The following is a 27637-nucleotide window of genomic DNA, read 5'->3' as shown; positions in this document are numbered from 1 at the left end:
GTGTTCGACTGTGCGCCTTTTCAAAAGCTTTGTGATGCCGCCAGAGCGCTTAGTGTTGATGATGCTTTAACTAAGTAAGTTATGCTAGTGCATAAATTACTGTGCGCTGAGGTGGGTGTCGTCTATGGACTTTGGCTCCCTGAGATATGGAGTACTACCATTCAATTCTCCGAAGAAGTGAAATATCTGGAACAAATATGTAGAGGTAAATGAAATAAGCTCTCAAGGATTATGACATGTGCAAACGGACTTTTGCCTCGACATTCCGATTCTTGCGTCCCCATACATCTGTTTGGCAGAAGATATGAAGTTACCCTGAAGCGTAGAGAGAACTAGTTAATTCCAGAGGAATGCGTGGCGGGATATACGGAAATCTTCTACACCGATGGCTGAAAAACAAAAGAGAATTCTGGAGCCGGAGTCTACCTCTGGAATAAAAAAACGAGAAGTGGGCTTTTCCTTTGGAACAATATGCAACGGTTTTTCAAGCCAAAGTTTATGCGATCCTAAGGGCGGCAAACTGGGTGATTGACGAGCGGTAGAAGGGGAGGCGGATTGCAATCTGCAGTGATAGCCAAGCTGCATTGAGGGCGTTGAGTAGTCCTTTCATCACCTCGAAAATCTTTCAGGAATGCAGAAACCGTTTGAACTCTATCTCTAGATTCAATATGGTGGAATTACTCTGGATATCTGGTCGCTGCGGCATAGAGGGAAATAAATCTCGGATGCTTTAGCGAAAGAGGGGTCAATCTTCCCTATGCCGGGACCGGAACCAGCAATTGGAGTATCAGTAGCATTGGATAAGTCTGTTTTCCAAAACTGGGAACAAGCTTCCCACAATGACAGGTGGCAGAGCTTAAATGCTGCTCGACACGACAAACTTTTCCCGCCAGAACCGAACATGCGTACTGCAAAGTGTATCCCTGTCGAAAGCAGAAGGACTTGCAGGCGTATTGTGGACATTCTGACAGAACATAATTCACTAGCTGGGCATATGTTCAGAATAGGAATTATTCAAGATAATACGTGTCCCTCCTGTGATGTGGAAGCGGAATCCACGGAGCATTTCCTATGTGAATGCCCCGCCTATGTTCACATCAGGCGTCGATACCGAGGTTCTCCAGTTGCGACGGGTAGCATCACATCGACTAACGAAAATCCTGCGACACATTAACGAATCCGGGATATTCTGTTAGACGGGGGTGGCGAGTACAATGGGCCAGCACGACCTAAGTGCTCAGAAACCATAGCTTCTCCCTCACCACATACACACCTATGTCGGCGGTTGGTATGGGAAAAGTTGAAGTCGGTAAAGCTAGATTTGTACCTATAGTCCAATCTGGTTTCGCACAGAAGCACTACATTTGGCTTTTGTTTGTCGAAAAGTAGCTCAAACGCGCGCCTGCGATCCCGGCTGATGTTGTTGATATTCAATTCGATGATTCTAACTTGCATTGTAGGAAATTAGGATGCCAACTATCGCGTTGAACCTCTGTAGGAATTCCTGGGATTTCTTAGCGAATTCGAGGATATCAGGATTGGCTACGTTGTTGGGTTTTGCTATATGAGATCGGACAAATGATGTGGTGCTCACGAGATGTCTTCTAAAGACACGGACAGATGTCTGAAAACCGGATTGGTAGTAGGACGGCTCGACACCCGAGTGGTCTAGATGGGAGTCGAACGGGAGAGTGGTGAGCATTTCTCCTTGCAACAATGCTAACGAAGCATTGGCAGTTCCCGCACTCTGACACCAGCTCCGATCTTTTGGAAGATTCGCCTAGACCATGGTTCCAGCATAACCCGACTGCTATCAATTCTTAAATTGTAACCCTTGCTTGTTTTGGATTTTTTTCTTTAAGCAAACAACGGTATGCTGGACTGCTTTTATATTTTTGATGTGTCCTTCATGTAAGGTGGCGTCAAACCAAAGGTCCACCTGGACATCTGTAGTCCTCGCCTAGATTGTGGCGAAGAACTTGATGTTGATGACACTGGAAGCTCCTTGGACCTTCAGATCATCAGCGATCTCTTGCGAAGAGAAAGATGAATCTAATCCACGGAGGATGACCCTTTGTATTTTTTGGGAGTTGCAGTTCTAGTGGAGGATTTTTTTTAGGTGTTGAGTAGCCGACCTTTGTGATTATCTGGTGTGAGTTGTTAATTTTGTTTGCTAATTATTTATTTGCTAGAGACCAGAGAATATTGTTCTTAATTGCTTAAATGTATTAAGTGGCTCAATGATGACAAGAGGAGCAATTTTCCGGCTCACCTCCTTTATATTTTTGTTTGTGCTTGATGATGGTGGCTGCCTCCTTGATTGCAGAGGTCTTGTCACAGTCATTTTTGCTTGAGTTGTCGGTTCCTCGGGGGTTATCTGTGTTGGTGCTGGATTTTGGATAACGGATTGTTTAAACAGAACTTCCTCATGGAGCACGTACTCCATTTGCTCGAGTTTTGGTTGGAGTGATGACGAGGTGGGAGGATCAATTCGTCTGACAGCCCAGTTAATGGTTGCCTTTAGTTTCTGGAATAAGCTTTTCCTGGGAACGGGTTTTCATCACTGCCCCCTCAAGTTTTCTCAGGGGAAGTAAATTCTGGTTCTTTTCATTTTCACATCCTGCTGCAGGGTCTTAATGGTTTCGTTGCAGTCGTTAGCCGATTCGGACTCAATGTCTGCCTTCGGGCCTTCAAACTCACATTTAATCCCACGCTTCAAGATTCTCTTGTTACTTTTGGGTAGGTTCTCAGTACAATATGAGCTTTCATAGCTCACTGTAAATCACAAACTGGTCGATTGGCGATTCTATATTTGAAAACCTGCATTTGCACTGTACACCCAATGTCACCTCCGATTGCGAAGTGAGTTCGTCTGGGACTGGTGATGTGGTATTTGAAAAAGGAAAGTTAAATGAACTTCGTTGATACTGTCTCGACAATTGTGAATTGATGGATCATAGTGATAGCATGTGTGATTGTAGTGAAGATTCCAATAGATTTTGTCTCGTTGCTTCGTTGAAAATAAATCCGGATGTTGAACAGTTAAGCTCTACGGCTATGGTAACACCCTAGATGAAGTAGCTCAAGAACTCCTCCGGATATTCCCAATGGACTATGCCACATGATTTCAGGGGAACTTTGCTGTGTGCTTTGCAAAGTGGGACAAAGTGGAAGACCGGTGAAGTGTTGTTAGGTCATGGTATAGTATGCTTCACCGGACGTATCCCAGATTATGCGAAAATATCGTAGGTTAAAATTGATAGACCAGGGTAGCTTCCTCCAAGCTACCATTTTTAGTTTTCAATGTAAATATATATTTCGGAAGCAACTTACCCCCTTCATCAGTACAAAGCTAGTAGCTACCCTTGCCTATCAATTTTAGGCCAGACTACAAATACCAGACAAAAATCTAATATCGTAGGCTACCACATTACCCCTTTATCACGTTAAAATCATCATCATGCAAGTTGTTTCACTGGTTATGAGAACAAAAGGTTTCGATTTCTAAAAAATAAAATATCGCGTGAATTTCCGCTCAGAGTATTATAACTTTTTTTTTCAGATTTTAGATTTTAGATTTTATTTCTGGTTCTCATCTCTCAAAATAACGCCGTAATTATTCATGTATTCACGTTTGAAATATCATCAGCTCACGACTGCTTATAAGAGTAGACGCTCTCGAAAATAAAAAGATGAACAATCTATGCGTAATATAAAGATTGATTCACAGATGATAAATTATACAAAATTACAAAAGAACGTTTTCAGTGACGTAACTTGAGCTTTTTCTTTGATAAGGAGCAATTTGCTCAAGTGATCGTGCACCCATAGTTGAAGTAATTAGTACTATTCAAAGTGCATATGTTTCAAGTTCTTCTTAGCAATTAGTGATTATTTTTGAGACTATAAATCACAGTTACATAGAATATTTAGATATTTATAGTAACAATAAATACTAACAGAAAAACGGGGAATCCCGGTGTCGGAAATTTGTGCTTAGTTCGGTGCTTCACATAAGAGACGTTGGTTTTGTTTACAATTTTAAAAAGATATTTCTCATAGATTGGTGGCGTTAGTTTGACAAACCATGGTTTTCTGTACAATTTAAAGAAAGTGTTTCGTGTGTGAAAATTGGTGGTGTTAGATACTTAATTCCGCAAAACTAAGTAGAATTGCGTTGTAATCGAGGATCTGTGATGAAGTTTTTTACTAGTGCGATTTTGTTCTTTGAACTCGTCTTATCATGGCGAGTAATACACGAAGGTAAGCAAAAATTTCAAACAAGCAGATAATTTCATAGAAGTGTCGCTCGTTATTGTGTTCAGTAATGTTTAAATGTTTGCCAATAATTGAATGATTTCGGTAATAATTGGTAGCCATAATCACGGGCTTTTATGCGGTCGGTTCTCTCTTTCAACCATTTTTGCAGGCTGGATGTAGTCACCTAGTAGGCTGGAGTCGACTGTACATAATTTCGGAATTTCCCAACTCCATGATTCATAAATCGCTATGAACTTCATTGTTCTCTAGCAGTCGAGTCATCCTTCATGCAGATGATAATGAAATTTATCCCCTTTTCATAGCTTTTCACACCCTTATTTTTTTCTAAATTATTTTGTAGATTTCTATTTGTTTAGTTTCGATCAATTAATTTTCAGTTTGATATCATTTCATTGTCGTAACTTTTACGACCCAATGTTTAAACAAGTCGGGAAACCGGAAGCTTGACGCTTCAAGTATTTGGTTTTATGTTTCCCTATCTGGGGAGCATAACGTAGTTTTCCATGGCTTATAGCATTGACCCGAGATATTGAAATCACACAATTCTGGGCAGGTTATTGCCATTGCCAGAACTCACCGATTTAAATATCTCGAGTCAATGCTATCAGCCAATGGAGAACTGCGTAATGAAATTGTTTCACGCAGTAACGCAATCTGGATGAGGTGGGATTCCCCAGGGGTAGGTAGATATCAGTGGCCGCTCCGAGGAGCCCAATTAGCGCTTTGGTGCGCCGTTTTGAAGCCACAAACTCCTAAGACCGTGACGGTTGTTATAGGAACAGGGAAGCAGAGTCCAGCTGGCTCGGATCTTCAGAGCCAGCCCGTAGCATTCACGAAGGAAAGCAGCTCTCCCACCCTGCAGCTAGAAATCTCACTGAGGTCCCCAAAGAAAGGTTTACCCAGTGTCCGCAGCCTGACTTGAGCCAGAGCTGGGCAATCGCAGAGGAAGTGTATGAGTGTTTCCCTTCCTTCTCCGCAGCTTCGGCAATGCGAGTTGTAGGGTAAGCCGAGGCTAGCGGCATGGTCCCCTATGGGCCAGTGCCCCGTGCAGACCGCCGTAATCTTGAATGCATTTGCACGTGTCTGGCACAGGAGCTCTCGTGATCGGGCTATGTTATAAGCGGGCCAAATTCTCCTTGATTTGGCACAGCTTGTAAGCCTTTACCATCTCAGGCCCGCGGCTGCTAGGTAGTGCGAGTAGACTCGGCCCCCAACAGTCGCCAGCGGAACACCGACTGTATTCGCCGAGGGACTGCCAAGAGCAAAGCCTTGCCTGGCCAATGGATCAGCCCGCTCATTCCCCTCTATGTTCCTATGCTCGGGAACCCAGAGGAGAGTGACCTTGAGCGTGCCGCCCAGATGGTTGAGCGCGTCTCTGCACTGCCCCATCAGCCGGGAAGATGTCGTCGCTGAGTACAAGGTCTTGATGGCCACTTGGTTGTCGGTCTGAATGGCTATGTTACGCTTGGGGCTAAAATCACGCTCCAGCCATCGACAGACTTCCAATATCGCCAGTTCTTCCGCCTGGAATACACTGGCGAAACCTGGGAGACCATACGACTTGGATATACTGTGTGTATTCGAGAAAACCCTCGCGCTGACTCAACAGGCCATCTTTGATCCGTTCGTAAAGAATACCGTGTCATAGTCTTGCAACACGCCGCCGGTCTTCCACTTTGCCCTGGTTGGAAGGCCCACAGCAAAGTTTCTCGTGAAGTTCAGCTTGCGTGTGACATAGTCCGTGGGGGATGCCCAGATTTCTCGGGGTATTTCATCTAGGATGTTGCTTTGGCCGTAGGACTTCGCTGCCCAGCATCCGGACTCACGTAGTCTGACGGCACTGCACGCTGCAACATATTTGATGTGAGGTCTAGGGGGAGGAGATGCAGTAGTACATTGAGAGCATCTGCCGGGCAGGACTGCAGAGCCCCCGTAGCACCTGCACACGCGGTTCTTTGAATCCTATTAAGCTTCGTTCTATTGTATTTCTTCTTCAAAGCCTACCACCATACAATAGAGCCGTACGTCAGGATCGGACGCACTACAGCGGTGTACATCCAGAGAACCATCTTCGGCCGGAGACCCCATTTCTTTGCAAAGGTTCTCTTACAGGCATAGAAGGCTATACAGGCCTTCTTAACCCTCAGTTCTATGTTCAACCTCCAATTTAGCTTAGGATCCAGGATTACACCCAGATACTTTACATTAGAGGAAAGAACCAATCTTTGTTCATTCAGCCGTGGTAGATGGAATTCAGCTATCCTTGTCTTGGTGGTGAATAGTATCAGTTGCGTTTTGGTTGGGTTTATGCTGAGTTCGCATCTTGCGGCCCACAGGCACACCTTTCGCAACGCTCCTTCCATGATGTCACTCATAATGGACAGAAACATTCCTGATACTAATATCACCAAGTCGTCGGCCAACACCACCACCTTCACCCCGCTGCTGTTCAATGTTCGTAAAATTTTGTCCATTACTATTAACCAGAGCACCGGTGAGATGGCATCACCCTGGGGCGCGCCTCTGTTCACAGCTCTGGTCAAGTGGTTGCCTCCCAGATCGGACTGGATTATCCTGGTACTCAGCATGGATATAATCCAATGCATGAGATACCCCTCCAATCCAATACCGGTCAAGGCTTCCTTGATGGCGTTGGTACTGACGTTGTTGAAAGCTCCTTCTATATCCAAGAAGGCAGCAAGGATATACTCCTTGTACTTCAGCGACCGCTCAACCGTGCCAATTACCTCGTGGAGGGCCGTTTGTGTAGATTTTGCTTTGAGGTAGGCATGCTGGGACTTAGAGAAAGGCGTTCTCTCCATAATCGTCCTTAAATGAATGTCCAGGGCGCGTTATAGGGTCTTCAGCACGAAAGAGGTCAGGCTGATTGGCCGAAAGTCCTTCGCGGACTCATGACCGCGCCTGCCCGCTTTCGGTATGAAAACCACCCGTGCGCGCCTCCAGGACTGCGGTACGTATCCTAAAGTGATGCAACTCCGGTAAATCTCAACAACCCTTTCCTGCTGCTTCTGTAGCATGATTGGCATTATGCCATCTGGGCCTGGAGATTTCTATGCGAAGAAGTTGTTTATAGCCCAGCCGATCCTATCCCCGGTAATTACCGATTTAATAGTTACGCACAGCTGGGGTAGCCGCAAACCTTCCAAGCGAGGTTCTGACTCACAGTCCTCCTCACTGGAATTCGCAACGGACTACCAAAGACCGTCTCCGCTGGCTTGAATGTCCTCTTTCCAAGTCATGCGCAGGCCTTTAACAGCGGTTGGTTGAGCTTGTGGCCTTAGAGTTTCCAGTCAGCATTTGAGCGGGGCCTTGAACGTTCGGTGCATTCGTTGTACCATACCGTTTGCCTCAGGATGGTAGGGTGTTGGGTGAGCGCAGGTGATGCCGATGAAATCAACAAGCTCTGAGAAAAGGTTAGCTTTAAACTGGTTACCCTGATCCGAGGTGATTGCCGCTGGCGTTCAGAAAATGGCGATCCAACCGTCGAGGAGGGCTCGATCATCTGTGTGAGATTTCGTTTCCGGGAATGAAATCGCCTGAGGTTATCTGGTATCGTTCTTCGCCTGTTCCTACATTGTTTGCCAAGTAGATGTAAGTCTTATTCGTTCTGTTTTTAAGACTTTCTGTAAAGCAAAACCTTATTCAAATCAGTTTAATATTCGCCTGTCCATCTGTATGTCTGTCCGTTACATGCACCAGAAATATATGTACCGATTGGCTTGGAATTTCATAGGAAGGTGGGAACTGAGAACGCCCACACTTCTAGTGAGATATATTCTTCTGCGGTGAGTTTAAGGGAGAGTTTTTTTTTACAAATTATCGTCTTATGAGGTATCAAACGAAAGGTTCTGATTAACATTTCGAATCTGGTCTTAGTTTAAATATTTATTACAAGGGCGGGGAGTGCGGGAGCCGGAAAGTAATCATTTCTTTCACAGACCCATTCCAAAAAACTTCTCCACCCCAGAACCTGGAAAAAATTATGAGGTATGTTTGTAGCCGCGCGTTCATGCTACATCATTCGGAACCTCTGCTGACTGCGGTTATTTCGGCATCCACTTCCCCTTTGCGGGTGTTGCGGAGGTTTGTGCTGTCGATTATTTCACTGTTAACTCTCACCTGATTGTGAGAGGCGATTCTAGGTAGTGTTAATATTCGGGCCTGGAGCACCATGCCAACGAGATAGTGATCCGAGTCTAAATTGGCCCTTTTATATGTTTTTGCATTCATCAAGGCTGAAAGGTGGCGGCGTTCGATCAATACGTGGTCAATTTGGTAGAAAGTGGTCCGGTCTGGAGAGGCCCACGTATATTTGTGGACCGCTTTCCCCACAAACCAGGTAGGCATAGTCGTTCGCTTATGTTTTCAAAGCCGATAACAGCAGGTTTCATTTTTTACTCCAAGCACACGACTTCCTGAATGGCCACTATAATAGATGGTATAGTGGCTCTTCTCCAGTAAACCGGTCCCTGTCCAACGCATCTCCAGCAACGTTATTATGTCAGCCTTATATTGGGACAGTGTATAGACTAGCTGATTCGCAGCTGCTCTGTACAGAGAGCGCACGTTCCATGAGAAAATGCGTTATTCCGTTGCCATTGCCGGGTTCGTCGTTATGTTGTCAATCCGAGGCTCCTTTTGTGGCTTCGTAATGAGTTGTTTTCCATGTAGGGTTATCAATTCTACCCAACCCCCAACCTGGAGGACCAGTTGATACAATTTGTCCTGCTTTTAGGCGCGGCAGGCTCCCTTCATCTTACTTCGTCTGCAGGTTTTCGTTAAGAAAGAGCTCTCAGCAGTCATCACTTGGAGATGGAATTAGGGTTTGGTAGTAGAGCTGTTGGTGTTGGTTCAGCATTCGTTTCCCACGTTTTATGCTCCATCGTGGGTACCAATCCACGTTTCGCCCTGGGACCTATACTACCCTTTGACCACAGCAATGCTTATCGATATTTTCAGCCGGTTTGCTCAGTATACTCTCCCACTGTCGAGCGACACCTGGATCATATAAGCGGTTGAACGTTGAACTTGAGGGCTCACAACTCTCCAAACTTGTGAGAAGTGGCGGAAATAACTCGCAAGTGAGCGTAAGCGACCATCAGATGGTGATCCCTTGCGAGGCTGATGTTAGCGCCTCTATTGTTAGGCACATCCAGGGGACATCTCCTTAATCTATGCTGATTGCAAAGTGGTCGATCTGATTGCTTTTGCGATGTTGGTCAGTTAGAACCACACTATCCTTAAGGTAGGCGCTGAGCTTCAAAAATGTGTTACCAAAGACGAGATGGTGGAAGCTACAGAAATGCATGAACTTCCCACCGTTACCGTTGCGGCCACTGAGACCGTGCTTCCCTATCACTTGTCCGAGCAAGGTATTGTCAGAGCCAACCGCGGCATTCACATCAGAACATTACCTTTTGAATGCTTCCCCTCGACTGCGTATAATTACTCATAGAAATAGTTCTTCTTCATAATATCGGAAGTCTCTGGAATGTTGGATCTTATAGTCAGAAATTTGTCATAAACCGGCTCCCGGGATAAGAGACACGCCTTGGGGTAGCCATCAGACACAACCCTACACTGGATTCACGTCTGCTACCACTATGCATTTCTGAGTATAAACTCCCATTGCTGCAAGAAGGAGGGAAGTGCTCACCAAAGCCCCACCATCTTACTTCGCTTAGACCCAGAATGTCTAGATTATACCGTTGGAATTTCCGCTCAAGCTGAAGAAAGCGCCTTTTGAGCACCGTCGCTACCATTGTCGAGGATTGAGTGTATATTTCAGAAACCAATCATAATCCGTTTTCAGTAGCCAAAGGTCGTTGCCGTGAGGTCAGCCCCTATCTGAGGCGTTGTTGTCATCTGAACGGATTTAGTTAAAGGGGTGCTTCAAGTTTCTCATGTTTGGTCATTTCCTGAAGTTGTACACCAACGGCATTGATAGATCCGATCGATGCAGAAGGTGTAGTTACGGGAGCCATATTGCCAAAGAGATCAGTAAGTACCCCGAATACCTATTACGCGGTGGAAAGTAGGCCCAGGATAACCGGTATCTTGCCGGAAATGGTAAATGGCCAGAATTTAGCAAGGCGTCAACTGCATTGGAAAAATAAGATTTATTGAAATAAACATCAATCATTTCAGAGTCACTCAGGATTTACTTACCTAGGAATCTGAGATGGAAGTTACCATCATAACAGAACCCTATCGAAACCGTCATGGTGGCGTATGGGTTACGGATTCGACGGGTGGAGCGGCAATATGGGCATAAAGTCGACAAGTCGTACAAAGAACTTTGTGTGGGAGTAAATAGACAGGATATATGTGTACAGTTACTATGCCTTACCAAATCTGACACTGCCTGAATATGAGGGCAATCTTGTTCTCAATATAAGGGGACTTAGTCTAAAGGTCGAAAGGTGATTACCGGGCCCAAGCGTTGAGGCCCTTAAGTGGATATAGTTCCGACGATTTTGGAAACAGAGGATCTGCTCAGTCGTAGATACAATCTTTGCCAACCCTGCACTGGCACCTGGTATGTCTTGGTTAATCAGTGAGTGCTACCCCACAACAATCATCAGGCAATCTTCTTTTAGCTATGGGTGGAGCCACAGGGCAGAGCATCAGTATGCTGGTAACCGAGGAAGACAAGGATGACAAGACCTTCATCAAAATGTGGTTAGACCAACCTAATAAAATAGCTATCGATCAGCTTACCACGGCGTCAGATGAATGACTCAGAGAGCAGTAGGTAGAATCGAACTGGGACGCACCTATAATGAAGCCCGCAAAACCCTATTGGGTTATTCGCTGAGCAAGAGAAAAACACTGATAGCTTCCTCTTAATGTGACGAGAGCTACCTCTTAATATGACGTCAACTCCTGCAGTCACCAGAGACGAGCTGGCTTGGTCGATTATGCAATTCACGGAAAGGGCAGCACCAGCAAGTATTACGAGGTGATGACCTAGACGTGAGAAATGCACTCAATCCGCCTAATTGGAACCCAATACGCAAATTTCTGGCAAAAACTGGTATTCACCCAACTATTCTCGACAGCTGTTTACAAGAACGGTGGCTTTGGTATGACGCCGATTACGAACCCCAAGAGCACGCTCGGCGTAAAACCGGGATGTCTGGAGTTCCTTATTAAGGCAGGCCTAGACCGGATACCGGTTGTTGCGCCGTTGATGATGATGAAGAGCACGCTGTCCCCGCGGGTGCCGCACCCACCGGGTTTCTGTACTGGGCCCAATGCTGTGGCTGTGCACTGTGGCTGTTTCCAGTCTTGGAAAAAGCCACAGTGGTGAGTAATCCCGACGATATAGTACTGGTTCTGTTCTGACGCTTGCGGAGGAAAACACCGCTTCATCACCAAGCGCCGTAAAAGAAAATATGTCCGTATTTAAATTAAGAATCATATCATCACTTCCAAGTCGGCCATCAAATATATGGAAGTGATGACAGACGTTGAGCTCAGTTATAAGCAACACGTGAAGCACGCTTTTGACATAGCATCCACCAGAAGTATAGTCCTGGCATGGATGATGCCAAAAGCGAGAGGTCTAGGTTTCTTATAGCTATGGTGGCGATCTCCATCTTGCTTTACGCAGCTCCAGTTTGAAGGAAGGTATTCCAGGTCTGATTTGGTAACTATGGTAAGTGTTGTCTCCAGAAGGATAGCCATAAGGGTGTGCTTTGCCTTCAAGACTATTTCAGGTGATGCTTCGTTCGTCATCTGAGGAATGGTGCCGATTGATATCCTGGCAGATGAGACGACGAACATATATAACGCAGAAAGGGAAAGATCTGTAAACAGATGGCAACAGTGCTGGGAACATTCTGAAAACGCCGGTGGACACACAGGTTCATTCACGTCATCAAGGAGTGGTTGGAGAGACGGCACAGTGAGATCAATTATAATTTTACCCACTTTCTCAGAGAAGATATTGTCAGTAGCTGTACAGGTTTAACATTTTTAGTGGGTAAAAATCCCACACCTCCTCAAAAAAATGACAGACAAGCAGACGATCTAGCGGTTTTTCAACAAAACTCTGAGGAGAATGACGAGTGGAAAAAAACTTTTCGAGGAAGTTGGCAGGGGATTCCGGCCAAATTTTGTGTGGACATGGTGATGAGAATTCGGAAGTGGATGCGGCACATTGAAAAAGGGGGGATTATACCTTGAAATCAACCCGACTATCTGAGAGTAGTCGACGAGTGGGACGACCTAGAGCTACCTGAACCAAAATGGGATAGGAAGCGTGCAAGATTCTGGAAGCTTTCACTTAAATAATTTGCTAGGATAGGGAGCATTGTCGTTTAAATATAGAAAGGTTTCCTTGTAAATTAGATGCAGTCGAAAAAAGTCAATTCCCTGCCATGTTATCATGTTGTTATCGCTGTTAATGTGGCCCGTCAGTAATTGTTATCGAGTATTCTCTAATAATGCTCATAGTTTATCGCTTAATACTTAATAAACAGAGCATATTACGCTAACATTTTATAGATATTACTATAATACTTCCTTTCTCTGTTATTCACAGTCGAAGGATTACCAGATACTTTTAGAGCCGCCTGCACAGTACCGGATGGAAGCTCTGGCGTTTGCCTACCATATACACAATGTTCATCATTTCAAGAATGGAAGGGCAAGAATAGAGGTTCACCGAGATTTTTGGCACATTTGAGAGAGTTGCATAGTATCTGCGGTAATAAAGATATTGAACGTGTGGCTGTGGTAAGTGCGAGAAGAACTGTACGTGTTCAGAACTATTTTCCAAAGAACTTGATTTAGATTTGCTGTTCTCGTCCTGGTAACGATGCATCCCAAACATCTACGAGTAGTGCAACGCGGTCTGGTCCATCTGCAGGGAATAGGTTGAATACTTCAACTCCATTGAATCCAGTTTTAACAAAGTCAGCTAAGGAGGTAGTTGGTGGCTGTACGGATACCGATTCATGTACAAGTAAGTTTTTATGATATAAAATTAGAAGTTTATTTAGATTGAAAAGATTATTAAGTTCGATCAAAGGTGTATGTAAAAGGATTTTTTTTGTGGTTCGAAGACCTGTTTTGCTTAGCTCAAGATCATATTTAAGTGGACATTTTGTCCTCGTAAGAAGACTTCAAACAGAACATTCGTCTCCCGGCGCATTGCTTGAATTTTTGTGATGGAAAAAAAGCATTGCACATGTTATAAGTTTTTCAATCATTTGCGTGTGAAAAATTTCGCGCGGATTAGTGCCATGTATGAGTAGTAGTGCACTATTGCGCTTTTCACCAATTGCGATCCAAAGACCCTCCGACACATCGTGATGGATCGGGGTTTCTTATAATCTTGAGGAACCTCAGGCGAACTTGGAAAAACTGTCTCCATTATCGTGGTAGGTTCCTATGCAGGAATGAATGAAAAATTCTTTCTCTTCCCGTGGCGCCATGTGATCGTAATTGGTAACTCCCGATTTGTGGATTTGTGGATAAACCTCTTTCCTGAATTTTTTTTGACTTAATCAAGGGTTTCGTGGATCGGGCGTTCGATCCGTATGCCGGGAGTCCCAACGACAATTTCCATGTAGCCTTGGTGTTGAAAACGTACTGTCAACAGTCGATTGGGTGATGTGAGCCTATCTCTGCCAAGGTGCACACGACGCGCTGTTAAAACTTAAATGGCGAATACAAACATTACGAACGAGGAGATAGTGTGTATGAAGAATGAGTTGGATGCGTTTGTACGCAGCACGAAAATGCCTCTTTCGCCTCAGGGTCCAGCGAAGGGCGCAGCAAGGGTTGAAATACCCGACGAGACATCGGGATGCGTAAACAGAAAAGAAGACCGGAAAGTGACGCCGCAGTTGCAACGGAAATGGCAACCCAAACAGTACAGTAGAACTTCCTTTTATACAATTTTTCTCACGATACGGAAACGGGAGTGAAGTAACCAAGGTGCCCAGGTAATTAGTTATACAGCATACTTCGGGCGTAGTGAAATACTTTTTGAATTAGGCCCGAAGACAACTTACAGGAAAGAGTTCTGCGAGGCTATCAAGGGGTTAGTTAGAGACAAGGCTCTGGTGTCTAGTCTAGCACTTATGTGTTTTCTTGAAATCGGAAATCTTAGAGAACAGGTAGAAGTAGGGGTCATCGGATAGTCCCCATCAAGTACTACAAGCGTTTATACCATGAGTACACGTTAACATTTGTCCTGGGATCCACCAGGAGGATAGCACACAGTACATGCGGACAGGCAGCTTACAAAACGAAGACTTGCAACAAAAAAGTGATTGTATTTTCTGCAGGGATCGCGGAGCATCTGGTGCGGTCGTTGCACATACTGCGGACTCGGAGTGGTGTTGAGTCGTCGGGACGGAACCAGAAAGGACTAAAATTTGGCTACGCAAATTGACATGCACTGAAGTGCAACTGATCACGAGCTACCTTAGCAGTTCACGGTTTGCGGAGGTGCAAGGACCCACGAAGACTTCACGATATCTCGACTTATCGGGTTCGGGACGACACCCGAGAGAAGGGTTTAGTCTGGATTCGGAAGTTAGGGGTAACGTTTTTTCCGAGACGATGCCACATCTTTGACCCAGGCTTAATACATTGGAGGACACTATTTTGCGTACGAAGGGGCGAATCCTGATGGGGGTGACTTCAAAGCTATGGGCATACCTCACCCAGACTCTACAACGAAACGGATCCCAGAAATGGCTGCAAGAAAAGGTCTCGTAGTGTTGAGCATTAGGTCTACGCTGACATTCTGGCGCCTAGACCGGGAAGGAAGCATCCTTGACGTAACCTTGTGGGCCCCGGTGGTGAGATCTAGAAGACTTCTCGGTAAGCGATCATCAACATTGCACTAACCCGACACTCCCTGTGCATGGAACGTAGCAAAGGTGAACATTGGGAGCTTCGTTGAAGCTCCGCAGATTGACACAGCACCGCAATGAGAGAGTTCAGATCAGAGCTAAAAGGGGACTCAGCAGCACGATAAACGAAAGCATAGCTTGTCGCTGGTAGGACGTGTTGTGCGGGTTTTAATCTCTAAAGATTCCATACGGGTCGATGGTAACAGACAGACGTCGAGGGCTGCTGTTTTTTTACCACAAAAGAGCCTGAAAAGGTAGCTCTCATTACGAAGAATAATAAGGTCCCAGGCGCGATGGTTTCCCGGCTGATGCATATAACCTGGCGTTCCACCATATTGTCTGGACCTACTCGACGCATTCAACGTTTGCCGGAAGGAGGACGTTTTTCTTTGGTCGATATGGCGAGGTTCGCAATAATAAGCAAAGGGAAAGGAGACTACTGTCGTCTGCATGCCGACCATTGTGTATGCTTGACACAACCGGGAAAGGGCTCAAAAAACTCATCTTGAGTAGTCTCTCAGAAGCGATACATGCTTCCGGGATTTATCCCAAACGCATTTCAGCTTTAGAACAGGAAGATCCATGGTGGGTGCTGTTATTCAAGTCGAGTTGAAGCACAAACCTGCCGATCTCGACATGTATTATTCCTAGTAATGCTTGATGTAATCAATGCCTTCATTCCGTAAGGTTTTCATTCATTCCACGTGCCGAGGTACTTCTTTCGGATTTTAAGAGATTATCTGGGTGATCCTGCTCTGTGAGACGCTAGAGAGCCAGTGGAGGATGAAGATTACTTTGGAGGTAGCACAGGGATCTATCCAACTGCTGGGTTCGCGAGACCTAACAAAAAAGATTGTTAAGGACCCCCGGTTTAAATACAATATTTTCATTTCTCTGTTCTCTCTTTTATATTTTATAGTCGGAGGAGTACAGGATAATACAAGAATTGACTGCATTGCACCAGATGGAATCTCTGGCATTTGCTTGCCAGATAAACAATGTTTGTCCTTCGTTCAATGGGCCAGCAAGAATAAAGGTTCAGCGAAGTTTACGACATATTCAAGGAAATCCCATATTATCTGTGGCAATATGTACATAGACAACCAACCTGTGGTAAGTGCAGGAAGAACACTTTTAAGCTATTATATTGCCAAGGCATTGTTTTAGATTTGCTGTCCTGATTCAAACAACGACGCATCGCATTCTGCAAAGCAACTCGGTTCGTTTTCCATTACGAAATTGGACACTTCAATCCCACTAAGTCCGGCTATCTCAAAATCAGCTAAAGAAGTAACTGGAATAGGTAAGTTTATATCAAATAATATAAAAGATTTATATGAATTAGAAAAAATTATAAAATCAACTGAAGGAAGGCAATCCTATCTTGAGCGAGGACTTCCTTATTTCGGGCATGTCCATAACGTGTTATCCCACTGATCCAACGCAACATCTTTGTCTCCATCATCGGTCCTTCCTTTCCCCAGAGCCAAACAGCTTTCTCGTCAACAGCTGTAATTTGCGGGAACAGTATGCCCATCACACCTCACGGCTGCAGGTAAGTAGACATGAGTCTTGCCTAAGATCTTTTCGTGGCGCTTCATTTTGGCTGACATCAGTGTTCCCATGTTAGGCGCACACTTCCTGTGTCAGTATGGGCTGCTGGTGTATATACACCATAGGTTCCCGATAGAATCTACAACCTCACTTAGGTGGTCAGGGAAAATTTCAACCTAATCACTCGGCACTCGTTCTATCATTTTTGCAGATACTACAACTGCGAAACTTGGACTTCTGTTTCATCTACTTGGATGATATTCTGGTCCCATCTTCCACCGAGTCCGAGCATTTGGCACATCTCGATTTTCCACGTCTTGTCGACAATGTCCTACTTCTTAACGTAGAAAAGTGTCGATTTCTCCAGGTGCAGGTGAAGTTTCTAGGGCATTCCATTATCTCTGATGACATACACCCCGACCTAGATAAGGTGTAAGCGTTCACGACCATTCCGCTGCCAAGGATGGTCAGAAGACCTTAGAAGGTTCTTGAGTAAGTAAAGCCGATCCTCACCAGGAGGTTGAGTGAGCGGACTGCAAGAGCCGTTCAAGACTTTGAAACAACCAAGAAACAGCTGGTAGACGCTCAACAGGATTCACCCCTGGCCGTGTTCGTCAATGACTTAGACACTGCGGTAAGCGCTACTTTCCACCAAGCTGGCCACCGTTGAGTTTCTTCGCAAAACGGTTGAAGCCCGCTCAATAGAATTTCAATGCCTATGATCATGAATTACTGGCCGCGCACCGGGCTTGACTTTCGTTTTTCCCTTAAAGGCAGGTCGTTGACCTTGTTCGCAGACTACAAACCTCCAGCTTTTGCTTTAAGGTACAAACTCGACAAAGCATCTCCTCGCCAATTACGGCACTTAGCCTACATCAGCCACTTTACATCGGACATTCAACATGTATTCGGTAAAGAAATTTACAGATGCTTTGTTCCGAATCTCCGAAATCAGCATTCCAGCCGCAATAGACTTTTCGGCAGTCTTTGTGGCCCAGAAGGATGAAGGAGTTCCTCAGAGCATGCAGTCGTATTGCAAGTACAAGTTTAGTTTGTTCCTCATTTTGGCTCATCTCCCTCTTTCTCCGAAGAGATCTCCTAAAAGGAATCTAGGCCATATATTCCGGCCGCTTTCCGTATGGAAGTATTTCGCTCGGTGGACTATCTTGAGCTTACGGACAACGAACTGGCCAGTCTCCAGCAACAAAAACATGAATTATTGGGCCAGAGGGTTCACCGCATGCCAAGAGAGTATTCCCGGTAGGCCCTTTCCAAGATTTGCACGGCTGTAAGTATTGCCTTATGCTCATTGATCGGTTTACTCGGCGGTCTCAAGCAATACCTATAAAGGACATTTCAGCGCAGTCATGTGCTGATGCCCTCTTTCAAGGGTGGATTCCGCTCTTTGGTATTCTCGGCGTATTCATCACAGACCAGGGAATACAATTCGAATCCACTCTTGGGGTGCTAGAATGTTGACATCGGGCTCCGAAGACGGTCATTATGGCGTGCGACGAGCCGTCTCGGTCGCAGGTCTTACTTTTGGTTCTGCTCGGCCCCCGTAAAGCCGTCCGCGAAGAGTTTACTGCCGCGCTGCTGACCTGGTATACGGGCAAAACCTATAATTAACCGGTGGTATGATCTTTGACAAGAGAGATGGCCTTGGAGAGACCGGATTGTTGCGCCTACTACAGAAGGCGTTTCTCAGATTGAAATCGCCTCCGTTATCTCGACACGCGCGGCCAGCGGTTCACACCCCTACGGAACTTAAAGTCTGGTCAGCACTAATGCCACTCAGAGGCCGCTGAAGCTACCACACGAAGATCTCTATAAAGTCCTTAAGTGTGGGAATTTTGGATAGCGGTGTGTCTCCTTTGTGCAGGAGGCAGAAGGCACTGGAAGGAAGTGTGAGCGAAGGATACATTTTGACATCTTTGATGGCTATTCCTTCTATTCTTTCTGTGTTGCTATATGGAGATAGCATATGGAAAGTGACCTCCACCATCATTTGATGGCTTCAAGCTTTCGTGAACACCCGTCTAATTCTATTTTAAACGAAGAACTTGGTCAGCGCACAAGGTCTGGTATTCTTACGTCATGTGATCGGCAGGTGGAAGTGGCAATAGACAGGTCATACATTAAGGAGGGTTGACAATTGCATTACTGGCAACGCCGTGCAGTAGAACCCACTCTCTCAAGATGGCCATCGAGTGAGTGGACCCAAGAACACTTGGCGCAGAAAAGTCGAGAAGAAGTGCGGGCATCTCGGAAGTGCTGGAGGAACTGAAGCGTCTCTCGGGTGACCGCGAACGATAATGTATAGGTGTGACTGACGGCAACTATATAAATACAAATTCTGTTGCATCTTTTGTATATTTGTATGGCCTTAGAGCGTTAGAGCGATGTCCACATAATGCCGAAATTCTACCTGAGTCGGACCGATTTATACTGAATACTGATGTTCCCGATGACTCTTTCTCTCACAAACTTCTGGCCCAGCTTCAACGTTTTCATTTCTCTGTTTTCTCTTTTATATTCCATAGTTGGAGGAGTACAGGAAAATTTCACCGCGCAGTTTACCACTGGCTGATTCTGATTTATCGATGGTAACCTGTACCATTGGGATAAGGAGATCAATCCAGATCTAGACAAGTTGATCAGCTTTCTTGTAAGATGCAAGCAACGAAGATGGGTGGCGAGAGAACTTTACCTTAATGAACACCGGAAGAAACACAAACCGGTGTCACACTTCGATTTCCATTCTTTCAATCATGGTAGAGCTGGAATTTGCTCGAAGTCAGGTCAAAGGTCGGTTTTCGACTTGCTTTGCCATTTTCTTCCCTTTTGGTCTTAAGGTTGTGCATAAAATAAAACCTAATTAAAAATCGGTTTACTGCCTGCATATCTGTCTATCTTTCCCTCCGTCTGTCTGTCATTTTTTTCTGGCTGGAATACATCTTAAAAAGATACTGCCGGTCCCAGCTGCAGCCTGCTTCTTTACCGAACAGCCACAATGCTTTACTTCCCGGGGAGGACCGCGCTTTAAGCGACCAAGCCTTTCCTACCCTCTTCTTACGGCTTTTGCAAGTTCTTCTTTGCCTCCGTTCAGCACTTCCCCAAAAACGTTCCGAGGACTTATGTTGATTTTCAGACAGTTTTGCAGACTCCTCCCCCCTGAGTAAAATCGTGGACAGTAAAACATGCTCTGGGTCCTCAGGTGTGTAACCACATTCAGGGCAAAATGAAAATTCTTCATACGTCTATCATCACCTGTTAGTATTTCATAACCAGCTTTGAAGTGATGATGTGCCTACTAGCACGAATAGTAATCATGTTCCTTCTATTACGGCTGGTAATCAAGATCACCTCTGTCTTTTGCTCCTCAGAGTCAAACTGAACCATCTCCAGCCACGCACTGATGGTTTCGTTAGCGTACACTTCGTGTTTTGCGAAGACAACCATGGCTAGATCATCTATCAAATCGATTATCGTGACATTCTATGGCACGGGAAGGAAAAGGACATATATCACGTTACACAGGAGAGAGCCCAATAATGGGACCTGCGGTACTGTTGCTGTGACGATGTCCTGCTTAGGTCTCTCATCCTTATGGTAACAAAGTGTCCTTACCGAGAGGTATCTTCCAAGAAACCTTTTTTTGGGTAGGGTAGGTGAATGCATTTACGCACATAATGTTTGGACTCTCGCAACGATACGTTGTCGGACTACCAACTAAATACCTCCCCATCGTCAGAGAGCTAGTCTGGAATCGTTTGTGACATCACTTCCGACTAGCCCCCGAATTCTCCCTCCTTGTGTAGCCTTCAAATCAGGGAATTCCTTTCACGAACGGGGGAGGGGGAGAGGAGGAAGGGAATTTCCAGTTCAAGGAAGCCCTGCCACCCGGCTCCTCCACCGAGCTCTATCTTCTTCGCAACGAGGAGAACCCGAACGTAACGCGTAACACGGCTCCACCTGCCAGCGCTCCCCAGCATCTCCTCGACAATGTTGTCTGGAGAGAGATCCCTTGTGTTTAAATAGAGCTACTGGCGAATCCCATCGCTCTTTCCACAAGAATCCAAACCATCAACTATGGATCTCGTTGCCTTTAACCGTGGGGATAAGTCTCCGGCAGCGCGTATCGCTTCAGCAAGTCTACTTTTGATGAGCTTTTCGAGTGCTTTCCCATTAATGTCAAGCGCTTTCCACGCCGACGACGTCATCATCCCGTACGGGGTGCGCAAGGAATAGTGCCCATACAATGCGGTCCATCTGTTCGGCTTTAAGTGAACAGTCTTTTCGCGGAGCCCCGATTTTTCGGGTTACTAGTTTGTAATCTTCCTCTTTGATTTCGTTGACCAGATCCTGCCAGTAGCAAGCGCTGCTCCTGTTTATTGCGCTGCGGGGTCTTTGGCTGATCTGTACTCTGTCATTAAGGTAAATTCCTCTTCCCGGTCGTTTAGACGTTGCGTCAAGCGACGGAGTCTGTTATATTCCTTTTGGAGCTCCGCAATTTTCACGGCACCACACGTTCCAAGAGTCTCGACAAACCTTCCAATGTCCACCTTCTCGGCGTTCCATGCACAGAAAGAGCGCTGGGGTTTGGGCACACCGTGAGTTTGTGTCAACCACTTCGAAGGCAATGTATTGATGATCGCTTGATGATAAGCCTTCCAGAACTTGCTATCCGTTCACCAGCGACACCAGCGAGTCCGACGCGAAGGTTACGTCTGGAATGCTTCCCTCGCAGGATGGACGCCGGTACGTTGGGGCTATTCCGAGGTGGATCCGGTGTTTAAAACTATAAGTCCTGTTCTTGCCGACCTTTCGAGAATTCGTTTCCCTCTGGAGTCTGAGTGAGACATGCCCCATTCAAGTACCCTGGCATTGATGCTACCCCCGAATAGGATCTGCCCTTCTGTTCCCAGGAAAGCGCCCACCAGAGCACCGAACCTGGATCGAAAGTGCGGTATCATCTCATTCGATATTAGATAGACACTGAAAGACGTTACCCCTAAACACCGAATCCAGACAAAGCCGTCTCCTCGGCCTTGGGTGGCATCCCAAACCCAGATATGTCAGGGTGCCATAAAGTTGGATCCTTATTTCGATATTACTCACTGATAAGCACTAACTCAGCTTTGGTCTCCGCAGCGAACTGCGCTAGCAACTCGTGAGCGGTTGCACTCCGGTGCATATTAATTTGAAGGATGCGAATTATGTTGACCACATCCTAGCTCTTTCCAGTTTAGGTGGCTGATGGTTTCGCTAGCTTACATTTCGTGTTTTGCGAAGAGAACCACGAGGAGATCATCGGTGAAACCGATTATCGTGGCATTCTCTATATTACGTTACATAGGAGAGGACCCAATAATGAAGCCTGCCATACTGCTGCTGTGACGGAGTACTGGTTAGGTCTCTTATCCGTATGGTAATAGAGCGTCCTTTCCGAGAGATAGCTTTCAAGAAGCTTCGTCAATTTTTTTCTATTCCCAACTGACTGAATTGAATACATTGTTGACGCCCATTGCTACCCCGGCACATCATTTATTAGACGACATCGCGTCTCGAACCAGCTTTAACAGCACGTATACGGCGTCGGCCGTTGAGTGGGCTTAACAAAAAGCAAACCGATGGGGCTCCCCTACATATTTTTAGTTGGGAGAAGCCTGATATATTAACCCTTTCAAGCAGCTTTCTTACCGTATTTATGAAGCAATTTGGGCGGTATAATGATGGAATTGCTTATTAAGTTTCGATAGTAAAACTAGGTTTTGCCTTTTCCACTAAGAGAGGAGAATAAGTTACGCTGATATACCAGTCGGGTCTGGTCTTACAAGCGCGTTTAAGATCACCATTGAGAACATGATTCAAATTGGCAGCTTTCCTATCATCGATTCTCCGGAAAATCACAGTCAATACTTCCTTGGTTATCGCGGGTCTGCTGAAGACGTCAAACGCTTATTTAAACTCTTTGCGCTCCCCTTTATGCAGGGGAAGAGCGCCAATACTATATCGAGAAGAAGATGACGAACCAGACCATTCTCACCGCCAATGTGGTACTGAAATATGTCAAATCGACTATCGAGCCCGAAAGTGTCCCTCAAAAAGTGGATACATGTGCAGTATTCGCCAGGACCAAGTTAAGCTCCGCGAAAGCCTCGAACAAAATACACCCTCTGGTGTTAATAGTTCGACTGCTCCAATCCACAGCTCACGCGTTGGTATCACCCCTTTTTAAGGACTCCTTACATCCCAGGCTAGCATACCTAATATTTCCTACAATTTATGCCATCGTCGTGTTTGGGGGAGCACAGTAACTATATATGGTATGTAGATGCCAGCTATTTTCGCCTTGGCGAATCCAGGTTACATTTTGGGTCCAGGCTCCGCTATTATTGCTGCGATAAGGTTCGCTGATTATAATGACTTCGATTTTCTTTTCATAGATGATTTGTGAGAGTAGGACTTATGCTGCCTCACAATGGTTCAAATTAATTTGTATCAACCTCATTTCTTCATTGCATCCGAGCTCTTCTAAATACTGGAGATCTGTTGCTACCTGTGGCATGCCGATAGTCGACGCCCTTTTTATCTTTACAAAACATACATTCAGCTTCGCACTTGTGGTGCATATGGCTTCCTCCTCCACATTTTCAGCACCTTTTTGACATATCGTAATCACCGATGCATATCGCCGCAATGTGGTCAAATTTCAGACATCTGACACCACCCCTGAGATACAATTGCTATCTGAGTGGGGAAGTAACCACTTTAACAGCTTGCGAGCAATTTAAACGCAGCTTCAGCCGGTAAACTGATAGTTGAAGTTTGTGTACCTCCGTACGCCTTTTTGAGTCTGATCCGAACTGTTTTTCTAAGGCCTCGCGGATATCCTGCTTTGTCGTAACTTCACCAATGTACATTACAGTTCGTTATAAAGATCTCTTGCGTTTTAGCCCATACTTGAACCTCTTCCGCTTAAGACATCTCCACCTTGCCGAGGAAGTTTCCAGCCGTCTTACCCGAAGAATTTTTCAGCTCCAGCATCAAGTTTCCGTTTTTGATAGCGTCTGATTTGATTGACGCATTCTCCAAGGTCCATCAGTTCCGGATGGAATCACCATTCCTGAAAGTGTCGGCGTATATCATGTAACCCTTTTTAGAGATGATGACCAATTCGAGCCGTCATTTTCTTTTGGGAGTCTCCTTCTTGTTTGCATCAACCATCGTTCATGCATCCGCAGTTCCTTCTTGGGGGTTTGCCTTCCTTGTGTTGATTGAAGTGACGCCGCTTTTTCCATCTTTTTTGGTTATTTCGCTCTCCTTTCGCTTTTCTGGTGAGAAGACTTTTTGACCCTGCGGGGGTCCAAACGAAAAGCTCTCTGTCTACTCCTCTTTTCCAGTTTATGATCTTTTGGGTTTTGGCGGGGCGTTACTTGTGTTGCCTGAGTTACGTTTGTTTCTTCGAGGCATATTTTTCATCCTTGACACTGTTATACAGAACCCTAATGTTTTTAATCACCTGGTGAACATTGTATTTGTTCTTTTTGAATTCCGGAGACTCTATTACTTTCTCTCAGAGCAGAGTGAGCAATGATTCAAATGTTTTTGGAACAGGGAGGGACAATGTTGTTTTTCATCTATGCAGTCCCGTATTTATCAATTTTCAAGGAGCTTTTTTGACTCCCATTTTCACCGACTTTGTCATCAGGGGAAAACGACCGGATTGTTGAGCTTCTCGTAAATGAGTTCAGCATTAGTTCCTGTGACATCTCCCGACCAGGTGTAGTCTTCGCACTGTGAGCTGACGAACGCCTTGCCTGTGGGGCATCTTTTCGGTTCCTTGCAGCGGTCACCGGGGTTCCAAGCCCCTTCACGGTATGTTTTAATCTCAGCTTTTTCTCCATACTGATTTCTTTTTCTGAGTGCCCTTCCCATAGGCATTTTTGTTCACGGATGAGTGTTTTACTTCCTCTTACCCGACCTGGCCCCTTCAGGTTTAGTGAATTATCATTTTTCCCTATTTAGGTTAACGTCAACCAGTATTTGGATTTTTGCCTGAGATATTTACCTTTCTCTCTTATATTTTATAGTTAAAGAAGTAGAAGCTACTTCCAGAGTTGACTGCGTTGGACCCAATGGAAGTTCTGGAATTTGTCTACCGTATAAGCAATGTTCCCCTTTTATTGATTGGGTTGTCAAAAATAAAAATTCACCGAGATTTATGGCAAACTTGAGGGAACTACATACTATTTGCAATGAGAACAAGATCGACGGCCAATCTGTGGTAAGCGTGAAAAAAATTGAATATTTTCAGAACCATCTTTCAAAGCCACTGCTTTAGATTTGCTGTTTTGGCCCAAATAATGATCCGTGGCCAACTAGTATATTTGGTGTCTCAAATTCTGGTGCATCTCCAAGAAAGGATTCGGATACGGAATCACATTCTGCAACACAGCATGGTGCATCTCCAAAAAAAGATTCAGATACGCCACCATCCAGTACATTTGATGATTCAAATTCGGATTCGGATGCCCCCATTCAACTGAGCCCAGTTATTCCAAAATCAGCTAAAGAGATAGTTGGTACAAGTAAGTGGTTATAATATAATTAAGGGTTGAAGACATTATTAAATTCGATCAAGGTAAACTTATATCTGAATCACTTTTATCGGAAGTGGCAGTCCAAGAGTGGCTATTTTTGTGATCGACGCATCAACGAATGTCTCAAATTCCAAATTTCCCACAGTTTCGTCCATCCTATCCTCTCTCTATGGTACTACCCGATTATGATACACAATGAACGACGCCTTGCGGTAATCGAAACGAAGATGTTACGTTGAACCAGTGGCGTAACACGTCACGATCATATCCAAAGATAGGGAAAATTACGAGAGGGGCGCTTTCGATGATATAGACATGTAATTCTGAGTCTGAGTATCGAAATCGATTAGAAACCACCAAAACGCTATCCGTTCAACGCCCTTAACAGCTTGACTATCGCAGAAGACTGTGATCCGCATGTCCTTCAAGTTGCTGCTGTCCTTAGGATCGGTTGTCAAGAGCCGCAACACGGAAGTATCGTCCAAGAAGGTTGTGCAGGTGGTAATGCACAAGGTGGCTGTCGCATTGGGAGATTGAAGGTGCTTGGAGGTAACCTTACGCGTCCCTCCGAGCAAGAGAGGAAAAAGCTGGTGGTCTACGAACACGGGCTACATATGTCTGTGGCCCAGAAGCTTGGGCCAAGTGGCACTATATATAATGTCCATCGTTGCATTAGCCTTGATGAATTGATGCAACAAATATATGAGAATCATCTTGTGAAGGACCTGCCGTTGAGAAATTCAAAATTGAAATGTAGATTGACAGTGTTTCTGGCCCAGAAGCGGTCAACAATGTAGTTCTAGAATGAACACCTGCTGTAGGTGATAGGTTGACATCTTCTGAGCGGGTGTATGGTAAGTGGTTAAGCCATCGGGCTAGATCGCATGACGCTGATTGTCATACTAAAGACCATGTGTGATCGCTGCTCATATGGACTCTTCTTGCAACTACGAAGTGCCCTTCTGGAACTGTGTATTCGATGTTGTGTCTTATTTACCCCGCAGGGTGACTAGGGTCAATAGCTGCCATTAAATGCGATGTCACATGTACATGCGCGAACACAGTATTAGCGTCACGACCTTGCAGGAACCCTTGGCTGCCAATGACTGCGTCAGGGGCTTACCTGCAGACATTGCTAACTGCTTGGAGGTGGGCCAGGGCGACTATTGTTTTAGATGATGCATGTTCAGATTGAGTCTGTGCTGAGAGTGGAACTGATGAGTTAAGTGGTGCTACACGTAAGGGAGAGGTATTGTTTTAAACGTTAGTGAAACACGATTTGTTCAGCTTGAATGTGCGATCAAATGTTAATACTTTAGGGAGGTCCAGCGGAGTCAGCGAGATTGACACTGCATGTGTAAATGTTGCTAAAATATTAGTGACCAAACTCGCATTGAGCTGGTCAATAAGAATGTGAATGTGGGTATTGATCGTCCACTTACGCCGATTTGTTGCATTACATGTGGGTGTACCAAGGTGGCATATCTCCTCCCTGAGTTTGTGCCTCCGTCAATGGATGAGAAACTTGAGCTGATGAATGAGTAGATGTCTTCCGTGAACACTAATTTGCTGAGGAGTCCCGAACGGAAAGCTCCAAAGTATGTCACATGGTAAACCAAGGCTCTTCGCAGTACGTATTGCCTGAGGAAGAGGTTCAACTTGTTTATGTTGGCCACCTTAGGCTTACTTACAGGCGAGGTCGATTGTGTTGTAAAGAAATGTTGAAGGCAGTTAAAGGAAGAAAACTGGAGGTGCTTCCTCGGTGAGTATACCGTAGATCTATGGCGAGGTTGACGTCTTGAAAGTTATCTCAAGCCGTCTGGCGGATCATCCCATCTCATGTCCAGTGCCTGATGATTGCTGTTTATGACTGGGTTATTTCTCTTCTTTCTGAAAGATTACTGGGGTATTGACCTGGAGAGGATTATGGTCCAGCGACTGGAAGGACAACCCATCTGGCTTCCAAACTGATAGGTCCACTGATGACGCCCTAATGCATGTGAAAAATTTTGCTGCCCCGTTGAATAAATACGTTCTTAGTATTTTTGTCATATCATGTCCTACAAGACCATCAGGGTGTGGATAAAATCTGGCTCAATAGGTTACGGTGGGCGGGTCACTTAATCCGTATGGATGAGGATGATCCAGCCCGGAAAGTCTATAAGGGCAATATCTATGGTAGAAAAAGAAGACGAGGCAGGCCCTGCCTGAGATAGAGCGATGGTGTAGGTCAGGACGCCAGACAGCTTTTAGGGATATGGAATTGGTGGACCTCGGCGCAAAACCGGGATGTCTGGAGTT

General features: G+C 45.3%; 1 protein-coding gene across 3 annotated transcripts in view; it reads left to right on the top strand.

Annotated features, from left to right (window-relative positions):
• Nucleotides 1–3840: 3840 nt before the first annotated feature.
• LOC119648848 overlaps nt 3841–27637 on the top strand; it is a 39157-nt gene continuing 15360 nt past the window's right edge. For 2 of the 3 annotated variants that reach the window (XM_038050723.1, XM_038050722.1), the window contains exons 1-7: nt 3841–4263; nt 12851–13044; nt 13102–13273; nt 16096–16289; nt 16344–16479; nt 24827–25020; nt 25078–25324. In XM_038050723.1, the coding sequence (XP_037906651.1) occupies nt 4197–4263; nt 12851–13044; nt 13102–13273; nt 16096–16289; nt 16344–16479; nt 24827–25020; nt 25078–25324 (1204 nt within the window). In that variant the 5' untranslated portion in view covers nt 3841–4196. The remainder of the gene's footprint in view (nt 4264–12850; nt 13045–13101; nt 13274–16095; nt 16290–16343; nt 16480–24826; nt 25021–25077; nt 25325–27637) is intronic. The other variant, XM_038050725.1, reaches the window with a different exon arrangement.

The sequence above is a fragment of the Hermetia illucens genome, chromosome 2 (genome assembly GCF_905115235.1).
Source record: "Hermetia illucens chromosome 2, iHerIll2.2.curated.20191125, whole genome shotgun sequence".
Lineage (NCBI taxonomy): Eukaryota > Metazoa > Arthropoda > Insecta > Diptera > Stratiomyidae > Hermetia > Hermetia illucens.
This window is presented reverse-complemented; position numbering and strand designations above follow the sequence as displayed.